Genomic DNA, 22,850 nt, shown 5'->3' with positions numbered 1-22,850 from the left:
AAAGTCTGTTAAATTTGCATGCATTTGAACTCTAAAACAAAAGTTTACAATGCAATGCTTAAAATCCATTAACAGTTTGTGTTGCCTATGCAACCGTTTAATGTTAAAACGGTATTTAAACAGTAAAACTATATAGATGAGCTGTTTATCAGTCTAATACTGGTGTCCTGATTAATAATTTACAAATAACCAAAACTATTCACTCATGCGTGAAGGTGTGCAATGAGCACAGCTGTGAACAAAATGTCCTTTCTCTCTGTATTTTGTATGTTCATTTGCACATATCTTATTTTTAGCACATTATTATAAATTTACATTCTGGAATGGGATAAACTCGAGCCGTTTTAGTTTAGATTGAGGCTCATAAACTTGTGCCGGATACCAAGATTTTTGGGTAGGCAATCATTTTTGGGCATCAAATTACTGCACACACCTAAGATAACAAACACTCCTGTCTGGCAGCTGATTATGTTTCACAGTCTTGTGCTATCATTAAATACTTCCTGTTTTGCTGGATTTGTATTAAAAAGTATAACAGATGGATGTTTAATGAATTGGATGATGTCATTCTGACCGTGACCGCTGGGGGGCGCTTCACATCGCTTTTAATTGACCACAGGCTGCTTCACTGACACCCAGCGATGACAGAAGAATACAGCAACTGCTCTCCGCTCGATGAAAGTCGAACCAAAAGGTGGAAAAACATGAAAAAGAAAGCCCATAATCCTCTCCTGGGCTTTTAAAAATGTAACTTATCTAATTAAGATGCATATGAAACACACAGCCTACCAGAGTATGGCTCACGGGTAAAATTTCCATTAGGGCATTGATTAAATAATATTGATTTGCATTTCCTGAAGGAAATAGGCTAGCAGCGATTGCAAGGCAGGTTCTGTGTGAATGAAATGCCAAATCAGAGCCACTTCAGCACACAAAAACAACAGCGATATTTTTCAGCGATGAGCTAGCTATGAATAAATGTATTCAATTCAGACTTATCATAATTCAGTATGCAAAATCATGTAAAAAATTTAATATACAAAACGTGCAATGAGTATGTCGGTTACCAGGCTACAGACTGAATGCATGATATTTAGCCGATAGGTAGTGTACAGCATTTGAAACTGAATTTAAGATATATACAATTATATTTAGCAGTTGTTGATCCCCCAGCAGAAATTAAAGAACATAGTTGCAAAATAATTAAATTAATTTCAGTTATGTATGTCGTATGCTTAATCAAGTTTTCTTCATTATAAAACTGTCAATTAATCACGAAATCTTCTATAATTATTAGGCAATAAGATATTTTTAACCTAACATCTGGGTGTTAATATATATATGAACAGATAGATAGCTTGATAACGGTTACTTCATAATGTGTGTATTATCATATTATTACATACCATTTTGTGTGTGTATATATATAATATGTATTGTAATATGTATCATGTATTATCATGGGAGGATGCATGCATCTGATCAATGCAGATGAGTAAAAACCCAAAGTTTTGACTTTGTAAACCTTGTTGGTTATTTTTATTGACGCCTATCAAACTGATTACATAGACCATCCTGAATCCATTTTGATTCCTTCTCTCCCACACACACACACACACATATGTGCACAATAGCATGATGCATTCTAACTTCTCATCCATACACACAGATGTTTACTTTCAAAGCAGATAAACAAAGAACAATGTGTTCTGACATGCAGAGCACTCGCCCATATAACCGTGTGACTCTCTGTGCGTTGTGAACACACACTGTGCACAAACTTCCAGATGCACAATCATGATCCATTCACTCTCAGCAAATGAGATGTCAACATACAGTATATTCACACTAATATAGTTCAAATTCTGTTGAGGGGTTCGGAAACACATTGCACGCATACATACATAAATTGAAGAATAAATGAAACCTGGCCAAACTTAACATGAAGAAGAAAAAAAATCAATATTGCATTGGCAATGCTGTTCGTAAGTCATTTTGTTCTGTTGTTATTTCTAAAAATATTTGGATACTGATGTTAACCAACTGATAGCCAGCTTAGACAATACAAGTTAAGATATGTCCAAACAGTTGTTCACATCCATATTTGAACCATTACCTGATGCAAAAAATATAATACACATAATGCTATTCATTTTTGCAGCATAAATGGAGAGTGCTTTCCTTAGATTTGAACTGGTCAGTTTTTAACGATCATTATGTGCTTCCCCAAAACTGCATACCTTGCTTAGACTGTATGTATACTATAGATATGATAAGATATGATGGTACATCTGTCACATGATATAATGAGCCTTTTAGTCCCAAATGAGTTCCATACAATAAATAAATGGAAAAGAGAGTGAGCTGACACACAGACACACAACTTAAAATTCACAGAGACACACAAAATTGGATCACATTTACAAGATTCGTGACAAGTGTTGTGCAGAAAAGCCATTTATACAGAGAGAGTGTCTCTCTTTCAGATATATTATGCTGGATCGGTTGCATAACCGCTGCACGGAAGCCCAATGACGAAGCAGTGCTGTACAAAGAGACCAGTTTCATATTGTATACTGTATCATAATCATAACCGAAGACAAATTGTTGTGAATGTACATATTTTGTGATGGTATGAGCAAGGTCCGTGGCCTAGACAATGGCTTATTTTGTTTCAAATACCATTTCAGTTTCCTCTTTGGGTCACAAGGTACAGCATATTTTCCTCATCAGATAATGTCCAGAGGAAGTCTTTCTTTTTTGTCATTACGGTAATACTGTGTGCAGGTGTACAAGCAAGGGAGACTTCTTTTCTACAATAATGCTTTCTTCATAAAGTGAAGAGTGTGATTTTGGGGGGAATTTGAAATATTTGTTTCTATCCCAGCTTTATTCTTCAGAAATGAAGGGGTTTTTGCTGTGATTAGAGAACCTTTTTTTTTTTCTTAGTGTGAAAAACATTTTAATTATCTAAAGAACCTTTTGTGGAATGATCCATGGATGTTAAGAGTTCTTCATGGAACCACAAATGCTTAAAAATAAATTACAAATAACCAAGAGTTTATGTAGGGAAAATGTGAATTAATAAGCAACCAATGGTGTGAGTTTGTTTTATCTGTTATCGGCTATCTGTTTGACTGACAGATTTGGGGGCGGGCTCAGGAAATCTTGTAATTATTTTTGCATTTCCGTTCAGTGATGCTAAAGAGTATTTTTTAAATATATATATATTTAGCGATTTAAATTAAAAATATATTTAAGACACGAGTCAAAAGCATATGTTTGCTTGTTTAAACGAAAAGTGACCTTTGCCGTAGATTATGTTGCAATTCCCCCAAAATATGTATTGTTTTGTACCTCAGACATTCTATTCTTTCTTAAATATGGATATATACACCTAATGGCCAATTGTTTTTCAATCACCGGGAGTAATGTTCAAATAAATAGTTTTCAATAAACTAAAATTCACAAATAAAATAGTCAATGACATTCACTTGGTTGGCTTCAACCAAACGTCTTGCAGCAACAGAGAATCGGGTATAAACATCCTTTCACATTTTGGAAAGATTCTCGTTCCCTTTGGCATCTAAAAAGGAAACTTTATATTTGAACTCTTGCCAAAAGAGTGAATCGAGGCCAGATTTGGATGTGTAAACGCACGCAGCAATGTTTTACAATCAGGATCAGTCATTGGGGTTGACGCTGGACGTTATTTAGCATGCAGCATTTCTATGGAGCATGAAAATGAAGTTGTGTATAGCTAATAAAGCAGGGCTGGTGAGCAATTTATTTACGGTCATAAAATCATCATGAGTCTGTCCGCTCAACGAGGTAATCATGTTTTAAAAGATTCAGCATGTGCAGCTTTGTTAAACTGAATCTTTTGTAGCTTATTGATTTTTATTGCATACGTCTGAGCAGACTCTTGGTGCTAATAGCTTCTGGATCTGGATCTCTAGATATTTTCTTTAAAACATGATTTTCGGAGGATACAAATTCAGACTCTGTTGCTATAATTACTGGATCGCTGAGACCAGGCATGTAGGGAACAGATGGTGTGCTACCCCCAACTGAAACCTTTCCTTTCATGAATGTCATTATCAACTCAAGTTCTGCACATTTACATCCAAATCACATGAGAGAACATACAGCACGATTCAAAGCATTGTCCGGGATGACAAATTAAATATGTTTCAGAAGAAAGGTTGGAGGTGTTCCTTGTTGTATTATCATAAAATGGAGGCGGTTCTTGCTTCGTTGCATCCCATGTTCTTGCACAATGTCTATCAGTATTTGGTTTCATATCAGTATTAGACTTTCAAAAAGCTCCTTTAAATACACATTTTACCATCATGATGTTCTGAGGTGACAAGGGGAGAAGGAACGTTTAGTTTAGTCTCACATCATGGCTATCATCTTGATGGATTGCTGATTATTCACAATATTTCCAGCTCAGGGCTGTGATTGTGTTCCACTGGAGGAAAGTAGGCGGGTTCTTTCTCTGCCCGACCCCCTGCGCTGGAGTAAAACCCCGCCCTCTCCACGCTCCACCCACTCGCAGCGGTCGGCTCCGCCCTCTGAGCGCCGAGAGTTCTGTCTAGTTGGTGTTCTAGGAGGGCGACTGTTCTTCTCATCTAACGAAGAGCAAAAAAAGTCTGTGGAAAGGTGGAAAGATGCGGGAACAATTCCTGATATGAGTCCGGTCTTACCTGAAAGAGTTTGCACCATGGGCTGATCATGAGCACCGAGCAACTGGGCTTGAATTGTTTCAACAACTCGTCTAAATCTGCGACTTGGGCCTAAAACAAATCAAATTCACACACACATACTCATATAAATTCAGTGGTGTGTGGTTTAGTCTGATGTGAATGTTGTGTATTCATGTTCTGAATGGAAATCACTTCCAAGTTAATATTGTATCTGACACTAGCTATTTATTATTAATCATACTTTTTATATATATATATATATATATATATATATAGTTATTTCCATTTATTCATTTTGAAATACTGCTCACTGAATTTTTTTTTTTTAATGAAAATTATTTATATTATAAAGTCTAATGTAACAACATCTCTTCACTTGCTATAATATTTATATAATCATACTCTATTAAAATAAAAATTTCCTGATTTAAAAAAATATTTTCTATCTAGAACATATCTTAAAGTTTGCTCACTGTATAAAAAAACAAAAAACAAAAAAAAGGCATTAAAATACAGGATGTATGTGTGAGGTTAGGTTCTGTTTTGCTTTAGATTTCCCTTTGTTTCTGTCTCCTAATTTAGTCTCTCACTCGTTTCTAGGGTTTTTGATAAATTTCTCCAGTAAAAAATCTTTCATCTATTTTAAATGATTTGAAATTTGAATGAAAACACTTTTTCACGGTAAAGGTCAATAGAACACCATTTTATCTTATACTGGCTATAACACCTCTATAATCATACTTTTTATTAAAATAAAAGTTTCATGAACATTTTAAAACAGTTTTAGAAAATATATAAAGTACTGTATACTATAAAAAAAATCATTAAAATAGTCTTTAGCCTAATTAAAATGTTCTATTTCATTTATTAAAGGCTAATGGAACACCATTATATGGTCTATGGTCTAATTCTTGTGAATATTATAAAATATTATTGTAATATTGAATAATTATTGTGCTACTGAATGTGCTATAAACATTCTAATGTTGAAAAACAAAAGATAACAAGAATCATATACAACAGACAGTACTTCTTCTCACCTGATATGAGGCTGAACGTTACACTGTAGATTCCGTAATCCTTCTGTCCATCCCTGTCTCTCTCCCGCTCCCGTTCTCGCTCTCGTTCCCCCTCAGAAAAGGAAATGTCTACATGGAATCTGACGGGTTTCTGGAAGACAGACGCACCTCCAGATGACTTATACTCTGCTCGGAAACTGGTCTGAGAGATTACGCTGTGACTGAGGGAGGGAATCTGAGGAGAAACACAAGAGAGAACCAACTCTTCCTTTACTGATGTATATCATTGAGGCTTGAAATTTGAGGAACTGTATTTGAATTTTAGAGTTGCAGAAAACAGCTGTTTTCAGGCTATTTCTTTATCTACATTGTACAATAGTGTGAAAAACTGCATTATTATTTTTGTAAAATGATATGATATTTTATATATACATTTAAAACACTGAACAGCTTTAAACTTGACGTAACGTCTTAAAAGTGCACTGAGGTGTGATTCAACAATTAAAGATATCTGCATGAATCATCCAGTATATAATGTTCCCAAAATGGTTTGCTGTGGATTGAACACAAAAAAGGTAAAATATGTCAAAAGTCACAGTTAAAATGATTTCCATTTCAAATAAATGCTGTTCTTTTAAACTTTCTATTCATCAAATAAAAAAAATATGAAGCAGCATAACTGTTTGCAACACTGATTATAACAAGAAATGTTTCCTGAGAGTAAATCAGAATATTAGAATGATTTCTGACACTGACGTGACACTGAATGATGCTGAAAATTAAGCTTTGTTCACCTGAATAAATGGCATTTTACAACATAATAAATTAGAATACAGTTGTTTGGAATTTTAAAAATATTACACAATATTACTGTTTTTACTGTATTTTTTTCAATCAAATAAATGTAGCATTGGTGAACAGAAGAGACTTTCATAACATTAAAAATATCAGTAGTGTAAATGCGATCCACTGAGTTTATTAAAAAGCTTAATCAACAGAGATCTGCACAGATTAGCTGTAGACTCACAGAGAGGAAGGCATGGACGATATCCGCTTTAATAGAGCTAAGAGGTTTGTCTCTGATGACCAAAAAAATCTGCTCTTCTTTCTCCAGACTGATGAAATTCCCAAACCAGGACCTTTTAGCCAGCCTGTCGGACCACAAACACAGACAGACACTCAGATGATCTGTAAGACTCGTCATAATGAAGATGGAGATCATTATCGTTAATATATTTCTCACAAGTTGACATAACGTCTGTGAGCATTTTCATCTGGAACATTTCATTTTTAGGATCTGCAAGATATCACTTAAACATTCTCTGTTGGATGTCAGACACTGTTTTGGCTAAATGTATTATTTTGAATTTATGTGAATCGAATTGTTTCACGTTCAAATTGGGTGTTACTTTAAGGCACAATAACAAAAACTGACTGAAATTAAAGGGTAAATTATTACTGTTTTTGAAGGAGAAAAAAACTTTTACCTCAGGGAATAAAGTACTGTAATATCAAAAATGTACAACACACAATAAGCCCCTTAAAAAGAAGAATGCAGTGCTTTGCAGATGGTTTATCCAGATGATTATAAGGGTTGGCAAATGCTTCTTACTCTGGACTTGATTCTGGTGTTAAACTGGACATGTCTTCTGAGGCTGGCACTGTTGGGAAGGTAAGAGTAAGAATGAAACATAGATCGAATACAACCTGACATTGATTTAACTAAATTATTTGACAATTTTATATTTCAGAGGTTTTCAAACAGAGATCCAGGGAGCCCCAAAGGGGCTGTGTTATTTTCATTTCATATATTATTATAGTATTATATATACAGTATATATATTGAATTACATTTTAGTTAAGGTTTGAGTTATTTTGTTTTGTGTTTTTGTAATTTATATATATATATATATATATATATATATATATATATATATATATATATATATATATATAGTATTCATAAATGTTTAATAATATTTAATTTATTAGTTTTAGATACTTTATTAGTTCAAACGTAAAACTAGAAATGTAACTAGCTGAAATAAAATATAAAAATTATATATATATATGTGTGTGTGTGTGTATAATTTTATTTGTCAACCAAAATGTTTTTTTTTTTTTTTAATGTATGTTAATGTTAATAACCCTCGCTGCAATGGGGCCAGCATAAAAGTTTAAAGAAAATGAAATACATTTGTAATAAGTAAATAAATGACATTGGTAATTCTGTTTCATTCTGGTTTTCAATGTCATAAATAAAGTGAGTAATCTTGTAATAAATTCATTTATTCTATTGACAGCTACAATTTTATGTTTTTCTTCACGTGAATACATCTGAAAGTACTCTAATAATAGAATCAGGACTCTAACAGTATGACAATGACACAATGTCAGCTTAATAGAAGGTAAATATATATTCCATATGATATTCTTATTTATCACAACAAAAATGGGTCTTTAGGGGTCCACAGCATTAAAACGTTTGAAAACTTTATTTGATTAAACTCTGAAAAGGAAAGATATCTGCACCCACCCTGCAGCTTGCGGCGGTGGAACCGCGGCGACCCCAACAGGTTGTTCTTTAACGAGTTGAGGCGTGTCCTCCAGTGGGCGGAGCTACTGGCAGCCATGCTGGCTCCTCCCCCTGGACTAGAGGGTGGGGTCAAGGAGAGTGAGCCCACGCCCACACTTCCTCCCTCGGCTCGGGAGGAAGAAGAGGAAGAGGAGGAAGAGGGTGGGGTAGCGGTGGGGGGGTGGGGGTGATGCACAGGGGTACCCAGCGGGGTAGGCAGGGGAGAGCCCTGAGGGGTGACCTGAGACATGGGATACAGGCTTTTAGTCACCGACTTCAGCACCGCAGATGGAGAAGGAAAGAAGAGGAAACGGGGAATGGGTGACAAGAGGGGAGAAGGGGAGGGAGAGCGGGAGGAGGAGGGCAGGGGGAGGGACTTCATGGACTGGAGTTGGGGGCGTTCGGGTGCATTTTTAGATGGAAGCGTTTGCGTTTTGGGTTCATGCGATCGGTTGGGACGAGCAGAGGTGCTGCCGCTTCCTGCTTTGGTGGCGGCAACTACCTCCGCCTTGCTGAAGGTAAAGACAGGGCTCTGATGGGATGAAGAGGAGGAGGAGGAAAAGCAGGGTGGAAGAGTGAAGGCCGTGGCAGATGGAAAGAGAAACAGGAGTGAAAATGATCAATGGCAGGTGAAACGGCTTTAGTGCACAGAGATGGTGTATGGGGACGTGTGTTTTTGTGTGTGTGTGTGTGTCTCAAGCCCAAAATATACTTTGGTTTTTACACGTACGTGCGAGTCGATGTACAGTGCACGTAAAGCAAATTCCATCACCATAGTACCCCATGTACTGCACACCAACTGATTTCTGTAAACGCACATTCTTTGTATGCGCAGATCGCACATGCAGATTGAATTTGTTTTGCACTACTCAGTTGTTCCACAAGGTGGCAACACTGGCCCGGGCCGATATTTGACAGTAGAAAATGGAATTAAAGAGACAGAACAACAACAACAAAATACCACAACAATAGATGCTTGCATTGACAAGTGCTTGTGTGAGAGAGTTATTAGATTCTATATTTATATTAGTTCAAAATAGTACAAAGATATTTTTATCAGTAATAACTTTCAGAGAAAAATAGTGTGGACACTGGATCATTCAACTGTACACATACACTTGTGTATGTATACAAAACTGAAGTATACTTTGGGCCTAAGACTGAATGATGTGCATGTTCATATAAAAACAGTCCAGTAGGTTTGAGAAATAACAAAGAAATGCTAACTAACAAAAATTCCAACTCAAGACATTCATCTTAAAATGCAAATGTTAGTAACATTTGATAACAAACAAATAAGTTTTCATTAGTCAACTAACATTAACTTTGCTGTAAATAATAATTTGAATATTTCATAAGAATTATATAAATTATTTAAATAAGCCATTTAAACTTCTGTGACAACAGGTTTACAAACAATTCTCATTATGATTCCTGTAAAATGATGTAAATATCGGTCCACAAAAATGATGGAAATTATGCAAATGTGAAATCAAAGTGGCACACACTCATGCAGAGATGGGGTTTGCATTTACTGTAAACCGAGCTGCTCTGAGACACTGAAAACGTGAGATGCTCATGTTTCACCCTTAAACGCAGCACAACAGATATATACTTATTTATTTAAAATACACACTGTGGTGAGTGTCAAGTCACTGTCAGCGAGAAGAAAGAGTAAGAACTTGTAGCTAGCATTGGTCTATCAATACTGTGGGAAAATATACAAGTATTCAAACATTTCTTGATTAAAAAAAAATCTTTGTTTTTGAAAACACTGCTTCTGAGTGAATCATCTTGTTAGTAGAAAAAAACAGGTTAGCAGACTGGCACTTACCCTGGGACTACTTAGAGGACTAGACGAGAGGCCTGTTGATGCTCCACTTACAGATCGAGATCTATACAGGAGTGTGGCATTCGAGAGTCAGCAGGGCTAAATCAATATTTACAAAGTTCCATATATGCAGGAAAATGTGTTTCTGACTGCATTTGTACCTTTGGCTGTGCGAGGTGTCCAGTGCTCTGCGTGGGGGTGTGGGAGAGCCCTGCTCCGTCACACTCAGCACCTCCAGACTCTTCCTCTCTGGCCGGCAGCGGCCGTGACGGGTCAACATCGGTGAGTCTACACGCTTCCGTGGAGGGTCTATAACAGGGGTCATCAACTATATTTGTCAAAGGGCCATAATTTTTCTCTGCAGACACTGTAAGGGCCAGATATCGTAATATAAAATAAAATTCGAATTGTATCCTAATATGTAATTATTTGATATACTAATTCTAATTCCAAATTTATGTTTTTTTCTTTTTTTTTACATATTACCTGTACTGCAGCGAGCCACCAGGGGGTGATAGCGATATTTTATGCTTCATATTTGTGAGGCTGTCTCATTGTGTCTCTCATTTGCTTATTTTCTCGTTAGATTTAAAAATAAATAAATATGGATTTATTTTCTTGAAGATTTATCTTCTTGAAGAAGGCCGGCGACACACTGGCTGAGTGAGCGTCTCAGCTGCGTGGCGTGTCCGTTTTTATTTCGGCTCCCATTTAACAGGTTGGAGTTTGCACACTGATGACCCACACGGAAAACGAGTGCATGCTAGAAATAGAACCGACGCGTGTTCCAGCAACGGGAGTGTTCTCTGGCTAGAGCGCAGAATAGCGGAGTTTGTATGGACCGAAGTGCATGTCTGAGCTTGTGTTTTGCTGCTTTGACATTGTGGAAAATAGAATAACAGAAACAAAATGTATTAGCATTTTTACCCGTTATTATTAATCTAAATTAATCTCGTTTTTAATTTAAATTAATTTAATTTTTTCTTTATTTAAATTTCGTTTTTTTTGTTTTTTCTTAAATTTCTTTTTTTCTTTAAATTTGTTTTTTTCTTTATTTAAAATTCCTTTTTCTTTATTTAAATCTACCCTTACTGTGCCAATTTGTTAGTCAGAAAAATATTAGACTAACGTTACCTTAAAAGTATTGCTTAATTTAATAGACCTGTTTGTGTGCGTTTTATATCACTAGTGCAATGTCCGTTCTTGGAGCATAAGCCCTGCCCGCGTGAGGTGCGCCGCTTCCCGCTCGCGCTGTTCTGACTGTAGTTTACAAAAAGTTAATTAATTCTGAATGTGTCGCGTCTCGCGATTCCTGCCTTTATTAGAGAGAAAAATATGTTAATTACTACCGAAGCTTCGAAGCTCAAAAAAAATGGTATTCGGACCAGCCCTAAACTTTTTCCTCTTACAAGGCTATTCCTGAATTCAGTATTATTCTTGGGGCCGGATGGAAATCTCTGGCGGGCCGGATTTGGCCCGTGGGCCGCCAGTTGACGTTGCCTGGTCTATAATATAGATGTGCAAAACACAGAGCATGTGCATGTAGATCAAACAGTAGAGTATAGCAACACTTGCACAGGAAGGCGAGTTAAGTTACCAGGGAGTATATAACTGATAAAATCTAAACACTTTTAAATTAAATAAAGGTTCCAAAAGGGGGGTTTGGCAGCGAATGCATAATTGGATCCACAAAAAAACCTTTCAGTAAACAGATTTTAAAAGAACCATGTTTTTCATAGTGTGAAGAATATTTACAAAATTTGAAAAACTTTTTCCCACTATAAAGAACCTTTTGTGGAACGGAAAGATTCCATAAATGTTAAAAGCTGTTTATGGAATTATAGATTTTAAAAAAAACGACCAAATTAATGAAATGCACTGTATTTTCCTGAAAAAGTCACAGCAGATCAAAACTGCACTGTTGAGAGAAAAAACACCTAACTCACTCCACAAAAATATTTCCAATATAATGGTCTACAAGAAGAAGAAGAAGAAGAAAAAGAATTAAAAATGTTATTATAAAATGTGTAAGTTTGGTTGGCTGCATTTTAGTTTGATGATGATTATGCTGCAATGTCAAGTTAGCAATGCTAGAAATAATGTGTTTGAACTGTGTGCACTTTGCATTCTTTATGTTAAAGGAATAAGCCACCCAAAAAAAGAAAACATCATTTACTCACCCTCATATTATTCCAAATCTGTATAACTGACATTTTTGTGCAGAACACAAAATAAGGTATTTTAAAGAATGTTAATAACTAAACAGTTTCAGTTACTATGAACTTGCATTGTATTTTGTCCATATGATAAAAGTTAAAGAACAGCAACTGCTCTTTGTTTGATCTTCTTTCATGTTCCAGAAACAAATGAAATGCATACAATTTTTTGGAACAACACAGGAGTGAGTAAAGGATGGTATTATTTGAATTTTTGGATTATCTATCGCTGTAATTGTATTATATAAGTAAAAGCCCATTTCACAAAGTAACTTTATTCCAGGAAATGCAGTAATTTGCTTTGGATAAAAGCGTCTGCCAAATGTCTAAATGTAATACATACAGGCCACACAGTTCAATATTACAACCCCAAATCAGGGGTTGTAGTAACAGTAATTAAAAAAAATATTCTTCTACTAATTTGTAGAGCACAAGAGTGGCTGAAGATGTAGATTTAACTGTGTTAAATAAAACACTCCAGAGAAAAAGACACTCACCAATGTCATTTCTGGGAGGAAGATCCTCATCCTCATGGCTAGGATAGCGCTCTTTACGGTCTAACAGGAGATAGTAGATCATCTTCTCTTGGTTATCTCTGAGGAAAAGAGTGAGAGAAAGAAGAGAGTATAGCAATGTTAACCCGAAGCCTATTGTATCATATTTAATATACAAATAGAAATGATCAATGAGTAAAACTTTGCTTAAAATTGAACACAAAGAAAAGCCTTCTGCTGTCTGATTGATAGATCATACTTTCAAGGCAAGGAAAAGGCCTTTTAGTATAAATGTTAAAACACTGGCATCAGAGCTTTTTGATGTGAAATCTTTCAATTGTTATGAGTTAACATAAGAATATTTTTTATATATTTAAATAATATTTTTAAAAAAATAACACCTGCACTGAAGCAATTTAGGATTACTTGATTATCCAAACATAATGTTTCAGAAAATGTTTAATTATGTTACAATATCAGTAGCAAATATGATCTATCAGGTTTTTGTTTATTTGTCCGCCTCTCAATCATCGCTGTATTGTTTTGCATTATATGCTTTGCCCCCACAATAAAATTCAGCATAAAACTAAGCATCATCTTCTGAAACACATTATTGGATTGCATTCATTGCATACTTTGGATCAGTTTGGGCCTCTAAATAAAATGTAGGTTGTTGTTTTTCCTCTTTTAGTATAAGCTCCATTCTCCTGTATCATATGTGTGTCATCAATAACATATATACTTGTTTTGTTGTTGTTTTTAGATTTTGATAAGGTTCGATACACTGTTAAATACTTTTTTTATGATTATTTAATATGTAAGCCTTTACATTGTTAAAGATTACCTCACTTTTTTTTACATTTTCTGAATAAAAATGCTGCAAAGTGCTGATGTTACACTCACTCTTCACACTGCAGGTCCTGGGCCAGTTTAACGCGGTCCCTGAAACAGCCCAGAGAATACATGCTGTCCAGCACATCTGGGTCCAGCTCTGTCAGAGACATGATCCGTCCCATGCTCACGCGCCTCGGGGGCGGCAGCTCCAGACACGGCTCACTGCGCCCAGCTCTTCATCACACACACACACACACACAAACAAACACACATATGAACTTGAGCTGCTTGCACAAATCATCTGTGATTTTGCCTGTTCTAAAACACACAAGCTGAAATCATTTCATAACAAAATAAATACAGATCTATTTTTGAAATGCAGGAATAAACACACATTAATGCTCTTACTCAAACTCTGTAGATTGACCACAGTGATAGCGAGAATACAGATAATCAATAAAAACAACCAGTACTTACTGATACCAAGCGTGTTTCTGGATGGCCTCTAGCTGCAGAAGGACAACAAACGGTGTGATTAGATTCTGTTCAAAAGCAGGTGGCGCTATAATGCTATAAGATTAGTGATGGGATAAATCAAGCTTTTCGCAATTCTGAATCAGCTGAACCGACTGATCAAAATGCTGATCAAGGCAGTGTAAATGCAGCAAGACCTCAGACCAAGCATGCATGCACAAAAAAAACCTGTTACAAACCAATCTACTAAATGTAATCTACAAATCATTACAATGAATGGTATTAATGATTTGTAGATTTTTTTTTTCTTTTTATTAATTTGTTGTTCTTGTTTTTTTGTTTTAAGGCAGAAGTGCAACAAAATAGTTAACTATCACTAAGTCTTTTTTTTTATATTTTACAATCATTTTTATTAACATTCATTAAATTAATCATGAAACTGACCCGAGATCAGTTAAAACTATATATTAGTCATTGGTCTGTGAGTTCACCAGATCAACGCCTGCTAACATCAAACCATTTAAAAAAATGTTGCAACTACTGTTCAACACATGATGTAATGAAGCCTTGTGACGCGGCCAGTTTTATTCGCACTCCAAAACACTGATTCGAAACAATTAACTTAGTACCATATTTTTCGCACTATAAGTCGCACCTGAGTATAAGTCGCACCTGTCAAAAAATGTGTCATGATGAGGAAAAAAACATATATAAGTCGCACTGGACTATAAGTCACATTTATTTAGAACAAAGAACCAAGAGAAAACATTACCATCTACAGCCACGAGAGGGCGCTCTATGTCTTCAGTGTAGACTACAGGAGCAGTGAGCAGCATAGAGCGCCCTCTGGCGGCTGGAGACGGCAATGTTTTCTCTTGGTTCATTTGTCTTAGTCCATTTCTCTTGGTTCATGTCAAATTAATTTTGATAAATAAGTCGCACCTGACTATAAGTCACAGGACCAGCCAAACAATGAAAAAAAGTGTGACTTATAATCCGGAAAATACGGTATTTATCATTGAATCCCAAACAAAATGTATCATGGTCATTTTTTTTTTTTATACTGATAATCAGAAATTTTTCTTGAGCAGAAAATCATCATATTAGAATGATTTCTGAAGGGTCATGTGACCCTGAAGACTGGAAGAATGATACTAAAAATTTAGCTTTGATCACAGGAATAAATGTTTAATTATATATATATATATTTTAAACATTCTTTTGCATGAGACTTCTTCCATAAAACATACAATCATTTAAACAGTGGTGTAGATGGTTTCAAAAGTAATTAATATAGACCTAAAATAAATCCATCCATAAAACTTCTATCAAGTTAATTAAACTTGGACATGTTTACAGCTATCGAACCACCACAGCATGCTGAAGGCTTAATCACAGTGCTCCCTCACCGTGACTCTTTTTTCAGGGTTGACCTCGATCATGCCCCGCAGCAGAGCCTGGCACTCGGGTGGGATGAAATGGGGCATGTGGAACACTCCACTCTTCACCTTCTCCAACAGCTGCCGCAGGTTATCGTGGTCGAAAGGCAGCGCGCCCTGAGGACCGCGGAGAAAAATTCCCAGACGCAAAGACACAGATGGTAATGACAAGCAAGGTGTGTTTCAGTTATTTGCATAACAACCTGTGAGCTAAAAATGAGTAATAAGTGGGGGAAAGTATAATGCTCTCTGACAAGTTGAGAGAATTTTTTTGCTCACCACTAGCAGAGCGAAGAGAATGACTCCACAGCTCCAAACATCAGCCCGTCGACCATCATATTTCTCACCCTACAGTAGAAGCCAAAGGTAGCAATATGGTCAGTGGTTCACCTTCAAACAGAATGATGCTCTAAAACATAGAGGTTACTTTTTGGACCTACCCTGATAACCTCTGGACATGCATAATGAGGAGATCTGCAAATAGTTTGAGAAAACAGAGCATGGAAGGGTGTGAGAGAGCATGGTTTGTTTAAAATAACATAGCTGTTTCAATTACAAACAATTCTGTGGCATTTATTTAAATTTGGGTATATCGAATTAAGGCGAAAATACAAAAACATGCCCCTGGGCTTAAGAGGTTAAGCTTAATTATGTTGGCTTGACAAGCCAGTATACAGATCTACAATTCTACGATTTTTCTTCTTTGGAGACTAAATTACTAAAAATTAATGCAACCAAGAGTTTTCAAACCGGGCACAAACCTGTAGGGTGTTCCGACTCATGTGCTTTAACATGCTATCAACATGCTAAAATTGTTAGGACAAGCTTAATCAAGCTAGAACGTAATACAATGCTAAAATGTGTTCCTTTGGCTCAGTGGTAGAGCATTGCGTTAGCAGTGCAAAAGGTTGTGGGTTTGATTCCCAGGGAACACGTTAGGTAAAAAATGTTAGACTGAATGCACTGTAAGTCGCTTTGGATAAAAGCATCTGCTAAATACATACAGATTTAATATATATTTTTTTAAATTTAAAATATGCTAGCAGCACTAAAACATGTTAGGGTACACTAAAACTTGCTAGAGTAAATGCTGAAACATCCTTGAAGCATATAAAACATTCACGTGTTAAAACATGCTAAAAAATGCTAGAAATATAGCTACTAAATCACGCTAGCATTATGCTTAAAATTTGAATAGTACTTAACAAAATGTAATAAAACTTTTTAGAACATGTTACAATAAAACCCGTTAGATGAATGCTAAAACATGCTAGCAAAAGAGGTAAAATGTGCTAGCAATGTGAATAAACATGGTAGCAATAAAAAAAAAACATAATGAAAACATGTTGGTAACATGTTAAAACTGGTTAGCATGTTAAAAATGTTAGCAATGAGTAATACAATGTGAAAACACAGTGCACAGTGCTAAAACATGGTAGGAAATGTTAAAACCTGTTAGTTAAATGTTAAAGCATACTAGCAAAAGCCAAAATGTAGTAGCAATGTGATGAAACATGGTAGCAATATATAAAAACATGCTAAAAACATGCTAGCAACATGTTGACTGGCTAGCTTCTTGTTAAAAATGTTAGCAATGTCTAATACAATGTGAAAACATGCAAGCACAGTGTTAAAACATGTTAGGACATACAAAACCTGCTAGCTAAGTGCTAAACCAAGCTAGCAACAATATAAAATGTACTAGAGTACTAGAATGTTATAATGTGCTAGCAAAATTCTAAAACCTGCTAGCTCAGTATTAAATCATGCTAAAAGTGATAAAACCTGCTAGCAACAAGCTAAAATGTCCCAGCTGGCAGCAACATGATGAAACATGGTAGCAATATATAAAATCATGCTAAAAACATGCTATCAACATAGTAAAACATGCTAGCTTCATACTAAATGTTAACAACACCTAAATGTTAAAACTTGACAAAACATGCTTAAACCAATGTTGTAATATTCTAGTGACGTGAAAAAACATGTCAACAATGTGCATGAACCGAACGCTAAAATAATCTAGCAGTGCTAAAACATAGTGGGTACAGTAAAATTTGTCATGCCAAAATGTAATTAAGTTATTGAACAAATTAATCTAGAAACTTCCAGCTGTAAAAAATAAAATAAATAAATAAAAGCCAAAGGATATGGTAGCTACATATGATATTTAACCATCTAATTCAATGATATTCGTATATTTTTAAGTGTGGCTTTAGTGTTCAAATACTGTGTATTGTGTACTTTAACACAGCTGGAAAACTGAATTCATCAATAATCATGCACTATCAAAAATTATCCATTTCTTATTGCAATGCATGCATCTTAAAGTGTAATAAAGCAAGCAAACAGCATTATAAACCACAGGCATACACAATACTCACCCACAGCTTGTCTCTAGCATACTGTCTCCCACCTGTAGTGAGGCCATGCCAAAGTCTGCAATCCTGATATTGTTCCTCTCATCCAGCAGGAGGTTTTCTGGCTTCAGGTCTCTATGACTACAAGAGCACAGAGGACAACCGGCTCTGAACACGGTGTTCACCAACAGCCCTCCACAGAGAGACACACTTTGGAAGATGTCCAGTGTCAAAACATTAATACTTCACTCGTCCTTGTCTTTGACATTTTTACACACTTGTACCTGCCCAGTTTAGATATTAGAGCTAGAACCACCACATATTAAAATACGAGGGACATATCATGTTAAAAACAGTTATCAATAACAGTGTCTATAGGTTTTTGTCACTAAAAGATCCTATTAAGGGAATTTTTTCCTTTCCTGAAATATAAGATGCAGTGTTATTTTAGTCTCATTGATACACTATTATAGTTTATTATTATTATTTTCAATTACATTTTATTTTTACATTTTTCACTTTAATTTTAGTTTGTTTTCGTACATAAGCTGTGTTTTTTAATACTTATTATGTATATATATATATATATATATATATATATATATATATATATATATATATATATATATATGTGTATAGTTGTTATTGCTTATTCATTTATGTTTTAGTATTTTAGTACTTCAAGTTAACCCCTTAACTGTCACTCATATTTTTGAACATTGACTTTGTAGTGCACGATCCAAACTTACATTTTTATTATTCATGACTGAAAATATTTTGTAACATGATATTGATGTACCATTTACATGGTAATGCAATGTCTGATTTTAAAATGAGTTTTAAAGGATGAATTTCGAGATTTTAAGTTTTCAGTTGATATATAATTTCTCATGATTTCTAAAATGTGATGGAGAAAAAGGCAACAAAGTTGTCTTGTTTTTTTAACAAAGGTCAAAATTAGGGATGCACGATATTGGATTTTGGCCGATATTCGATATGCCGATATTTTCAAAATAATTTTGGCCGATGCCGATACCGATATCGATATATATACAAATATATACTGATATATTTAAACTTTAATTTTACTGAAGAGAAATCCATGTATCTCTTCTGTACTGATTCGACCATAAATTTATTATTTAACAAATGTAGACAGACATTCACATCTGAAAAACAGGTCAATTATTTCACTTGGAGAATATCGGTTTGGCTCATCGGCAGAAATATTCATATCGGCCGATACCGATAATGGTCATTTTAAGCTTTTATCGGCCGATACCGATATTGTGCCGATATTATCGTGCATCCCTAGTCAAAATTCCTGTTATAATGTAGATTTTTGAGGGTGCACTCTTGTCATAAATTAATCTATTACTTTTCCTACATAATTTTTTAACAAAAAACATTTATAATATATATATTTGGGACCTTTCCAACGATATATAGTTTATCAAGATTAGATTAGATTTAATTGTAATATAGTGAAGTTAATGTAGGCGTCCCACAGAGCGGACGGGTGACAGTTAACAGGTTAAACAAAAAAATGAGAAATGCTGTTTTGGCATCTAGCTGAAATAAAATAAGTTTTATTTTTATATATTTTAGATTAACATTTATTTTATTTAAAGTAACAATGTTTTTATAGTACTAGTCTTATTCGTTATTCGTTATTATTTTAATTTAGTTATGTTGAAGGTGCAAAATAAATCTGTGGAGGAAAAAAAAGGAAATAAAATGTTTTTCAAAAATCAAGTAAATGTAAAAACAGTTTATGGGAAAATGACTCCAAGGATGGGGCAAAACGCCATATGCAAATAGTATTTTGTTACAATATTCAAATATAATTGAACATCTATTCAAAATAGCCACCAGCAAATGCTGTGCTATCCTGTATTATTTTTGTTTTTAGAATAATATGATCTACAGTATGAGCTACAGTGTGAGTATGGCATATTTCATAAATAAATCTCATTTGTGAAGCGGTCAGTGTGGGACCACTTTGCACATACTTTGATTTTAATAATCTTTAACCAAACTGAAAATCATAAAGCTTCTCAAAATATGTGAGCTTGCAAAACATTACCCCGAGGACATGTTCTTTTTTTCTAATTTATATTATTATATTAAGAATTGTGTTTGTGTGTGTGTGAGAGTTTTACCATATAGAGTGACTATGACAGAAGTCCAAAGCAGATATGATTTGTCTGAAGAACTTTCGTGCCTCTTTAGGCGTCAGTCTGCCTTTCTTCACCAAATAGTCAAACAGCTCTCCTCCTGAAACATGCTCCAGTACCAAATATCTGTATGAACGGAGCCAGAGAACAAGTGGAACAAAGGATTTAAGAAGGGACAAAGGACAAGCAGGAAGAACAATGTGTTGAAAACGCGTATAAGAAAGCATGTAAAAGTGTAACTCACAGGTATTTGTTATTCTCATAAACATCATGGAGTTTCAACACATGTGGATGTTCAATCAGTTTTAAAATAGCAATTTCTCTCTCCACCTGGTTTAATGAGAAGAAGAAAAGATCATTTATTTATGATCTATTTATTATCTTTATAAGAAGCAAATTCTGTATGATGCACAATAAAGTTTTAAATGAGCAAGAACATTGCAAAAGTACCACAGTATTCCAGGTTTTTTTTTTTGCCTGGGAATGCCATGTAAATATCATAGTACATGAATACGGCAGGGTTATTAAAATTAATTAAAACCATAAAAGTAAACAAATAAATAAACATTTTTGTTACTTAAAAAGGAAAATGAAATAAAAAAAATCTTTTTAATTGTATTTAAATTTTAATTCAGCATGTATCATTTTTTTAGTTAACTAGATGTAAAATAACTAAAACTGAAATAAATATTATAAAGACAAAACTAAAAAAAACTAATAAAAATGGCAAAAAAACCTAACAAATAAATGACTAAAGTTAAAATTAAAAAACATATTTAAAAGAGAAAATACATATATTAAACAAAATATTCAAAATATGAATACAACCAATAATAGTATCTCAGTGATACTTAAATAACACTGGAATATGGTAATCATGTGCTATTGTATAGTATCTGATACCATCACTGTACCACAGTGATACAAAATACTTTTAACAGGTATAATATTATAATTTAATTTATAGATTTAATATGCATTTTAATTATTATTAGTGATATATAATTATATTATATATTATATATATTTTAGTTTTTATTTCTGCAAGACTTTACAAAAACTATAGCATTGGAAAAAAAAATATTTTTTTACCTTCATCAACACAGATTCGGAGAGTTTTTCTCTGTTGACTATTTTGATGGCTACTTTTTGACCAGTGATGCAGTGAATCCCGAGCTTCACCAGACCTAATGACATCACAGACAATTCATCAGTGAGGAACGCTTTGAAAAGATCACAGACAATTGAATATGTAAACAACATGTCCTTACCTGTCTGGCCTTTCCCGAGAGTCTTCTCTAGTCTATACGGCCCCACATACTGAGCTGCCTGGGTCACTGACAGTTCCTTAGACATAGTGGCGGCCTGGCTCCTGTTAAACCTGCTACTGCATGCAATATTTTCACAGCGTATCGTTTCTGAGTTGAGTTTTTCTAAAATAGTCTCCCAAGGGTCTGCAACAACCCGGGAATATATCCATGCTGAGCTCGGGGTTCCCTGGAATCTGTCATATGGGCCTGTTTATTGTTTCAAATCTATTTGAGCCTAATTCATAGCTTTACCAATTAAAGTCACCCTTCTCAATCGATCAGACTTTTTGTTCCCAGTACATGTCATTACAGAAAGCCAGGTCCTGTTACTAAGCTCCTGTTTCTAGATGCATCTACCAGCTGGCCATCACCTCATCTCAAAAACACCATTTAGAAACTCCTCCTAACTGTGAAATATTAAGAGCCTTCAGTACACTTGTGCTAGGCCTAAAGGAGCCAGAATAAAGGAGCCAGAATCTTACAGTTGAATAATAAACAAACAAACAGGTAAATCTATTCGCGTTTCACATTCAGCAAGACAAGCTAAAAGAGCAGTCCGATGGCGTATGTGACTGTAAGGAGATCCAGGTCGCTCTGCGTCCTCTCGCATCACTGCAGCGGATCTGGCAGATCTGTTTCATCTCTGCTGCTGATGCTGATGCTGAGCTCCATCCTGCCGCACGGACCGCAGCATCCTCATCGTTCGCGTCTCCGCCGTGTGTCCTCTCTCGCGGGTCGCGCGCACGCACGCTCTCATCCGCTGAACACTTTTTGAGGAAGATGTTTTTGATGGTGACCGATATGTTGCGCTCTGATCGCTGATATTTTGCCTGTCTTGACCGTTTATTTGAGTTATTTTCTCCGTTCTGGTTCCTCGCATCAACATCCGGGTCCCACACCCTCCTCCTCATCATCATCAACCCTCCCTCACAAACACACTCCCACTGCACCTCGCGCCACAGATCTGTCCCTCACAGACAGAAGAGTACAATACAGTCATGCTATCAGAAGGAGGAGTGATACATAATATATAGGGCACTGAATGAAAAGCAACTACACAGAACTCGGAAATAAATAAACAAATACACAAATAAAAAATAAATAAAACATTGTGTATTTAAATTGTTCTGGTCATGGGAATTAATTTTATTTTAGTGTATATATATATATATATATATATATATATATATATATATATATATATGTTTGCTTTAAGCATTCATGTCTTCCGGTCAATTTTTTTTTTTTATAAAATAAAATATCTAAATAAAAATGTAAATAAAAAACAAAATCAACGTTTTAATACTTGACGAGTTCAACAAAGTCTAAATAATTCATACAGGCTCGTATGAGTTTATCGTTTTTATTTTTATCTTATTATTATGATATTTATTGTATTTTGATGCTGGTGT

The 22,850-nt window shown here is 35.0% G+C and overlaps 1 protein-coding gene across 2 annotated transcripts; it reads right to left on the bottom strand.

Moving 5' to 3' along the window:
- Positions 1-1,520: 1,520 nt before the first annotated feature.
- Positions 1,521-22,511, bottom strand: brsk1a (BR serine/threonine kinase 1a). Of its 2 annotated transcripts, none has more exons than XM_026223154.1 (19): positions 21,400-22,511; positions 21,221-21,315; positions 20,373-20,458; positions 20,114-20,254; positions 17,976-18,092; positions 16,032-16,065; positions 15,871-15,939; positions 15,562-15,708; positions 14,156-14,187; positions 13,748-13,912; positions 12,848-12,945; positions 10,296-10,443; positions 10,138-10,198; positions 8,265-8,835; positions 7,341-7,389; positions 6,756-6,879; positions 5,750-5,963; positions 4,710-4,799; positions 1,521-4,634 (listed from the first exon to the last, which is right to left on the bottom strand). In XM_026223154.1, exons 1-19 carry the CDS (start codon positions 21,482-21,484, stop codon positions 4,453-4,455), a joined length of 2,508 nt encoding a protein of 835 aa, XP_026078939.1. In that variant the 5' UTR covers positions 21,485-22,511; the 3' UTR covers positions 1,521-4,452. The 2 variants fall into 2 exon arrangements, with proteins under 2 accessions (XP_026078939.1, XP_026078940.1); XM_026223155.1 differs by having other exon boundaries at positions 8,265-8,544; positions 21,400-22,509.
- Positions 22,512-22,850: the final 339 nt, after the last annotated feature.

This window comes from Carassius auratus, chromosome 37 (genome assembly GCF_003368295.1).
Source record: "Carassius auratus strain Wakin chromosome 37, ASM336829v1, whole genome shotgun sequence".
NCBI classification, from domain to species: Eukaryota; Metazoa; Chordata; class Actinopteri; order Cypriniformes; family Cyprinidae; genus Carassius; species Carassius auratus.
This window is presented reverse-complemented; position numbering and strand designations above follow the sequence as displayed.